The following is a 1,711-nucleotide window of genomic DNA, read 5'->3' on the forward strand; positions in this document are numbered from 1 at the left end:
CGCCTAAAAACACACAACAACAACAAAATCCCTTACCAACACTACAGAGTTAGCCTACAGTGTAAAATTTTAAAATTATAGATTCTATATCTAGCCTAGATTCTAGCTCTAGAAGAAATGTTTGCGGGCACAATATAATATTATATGCACTTACCTGCACGCCACATAATTCAAGCATAGACTGAACCTCTTCATCATTGGGTCCTATGTGTCGAGTAGCAAAGTCTTCATGTTTAGGAAAAAGACGATCAAGTGTTGTGTTCGCCAAAGATCTTGAAGTGGTGAATTCAAGGTTCTGAGTTGCATTTACATCGCCAAGGCATTTCTTCAACAATGCCGATTTATTTGAGTTCAAAACCAACCTGTTGCTGCGTTGAGCAGAAAAAGTGAATGCTCTCACCAACTGGCCCGAGCGATACATTTCCTCAGAAAGCTTTGTTTGTTTAAAAAAAACCACACACACTTTACGGGTTCCTTCACAACAGTTATCCTTAGATCTACAACACCAACACACAATCCTCTATCTCTCTCGACCCTACTATCTCCTAGTTCCTTCTCTCAGTACAGCGCGTAAGCGAAATGCTACACTCAGCTGAAGCAAGTTGTTTTGAGGAAACGACTTCGTCCAATCAAAACGCTCGTACGAGCCCAACCCCCAGCAGCTATCCCAGGATGGACTTGTCGGCCATGTAGGGAAAGAAAATGAATATTCATATTTTGTGACCTCGGCGAAAGCGAGGCGAATCAATGGTTCGTGTCATAGAATTACACGACGAAGCAGCATGACGGCCATTCTGGCAGGAATGATCCAACATTTTATTTTGACTTTGGCTCACACAAAACTAGACCAAATCAAAGTTACATTGGAAACGAAATAAATTTCTAGCATGCGAAGAAACAATTTAGAGCCTTTCAATCAAAGAGTTTATATACATCTAGATTCTGTATCGAAACTACTCTATCTGGCGTCTGGCACCTCTCCTTGACAATCACCTGTACAAGTTTTACGACCGCTTCCCAACTCCCAGCTCTTGCGCTTTTTACTATTTATAATGATTATGACACTGTCCAAGATCGGGTGTCTTTGGAACAGTGCGTTGTGGGAAGAAAATCGATGGGCTGCTTTTGAAGGGAGTAGATCTAGATCTACATGTATCTTAATAATATTTGTGCTTTTGACAGGCAACATTATTCATTATGTGCATGCCATATTTATTTATTTATTTTATTTTTTATTATTTATTTATTGATTTGCCTAAGATAACCTATCATATTCTCCTCGACTAATAGGTGACCCTCTTGGACAATTTCGACTGCAATAATATGTCATTATTAGTGTTAGGCCTACATAACTTCTTTGCTTTCAAACCATGGACAGCACATCAAATGCCTAATTTAAATGGTGATAAAAACCAACTTTACAACTTTTCGGGTAAATATTTCCCTCCCCACTGAAGCTTTGTATTTCAAATTTGGACACAATATTTGGCAGCCAAAAGGAATTACATGTATTAGATCTAGCCTACTTATAAAGTGTGTTCCCTGGATCAAACCTCAACCAGGGGACGGCTTATCTTCGCTGAGACTTGGGGTCACGGGAGGTCATCAGATCATGTGTTTTTATCGGTCAGCAAAACTGCTTTTTTTCGTTTCGCACACTAGGGTTGGAGGAGTAGGCCTTCGATCGGTGTGGATATTAACATAACTGATT

At 39.7% G+C, this 1,711-nt stretch overlaps 1 protein-coding gene across 1 annotated transcript in view; it reads right to left on the reverse strand.

Moving 5' to 3' along the window:
* LOC101859649 (glycine dehydrogenase (decarboxylating), mitochondrial) overlaps positions 1-590 on the reverse strand; it is a gene marked incomplete in the record, with an annotated part of 40,667 nt that extends 40,077 nt beyond the window's left edge. The window contains 1 exon segment of the mRNA XM_013084324.2: positions 155-590. Coding sequence (XP_012939778.1) covers positions 155-421 — 267 coding nt within the window.
* Between the last annotated feature and the right edge of the window lie 1,121 nt (positions 591-1,711).

The sequence above is a fragment of the Aplysia californica genome, unplaced genomic scaffold (genome assembly GCF_000002075.1).
Source record: "Aplysia californica isolate F4 #8 unplaced genomic scaffold, AplCal3.0 scaffold00285, whole genome shotgun sequence".
Lineage (NCBI taxonomy): Eukaryota > Metazoa > Mollusca > Gastropoda > Aplysiida > Aplysiidae > Aplysia > Aplysia californica.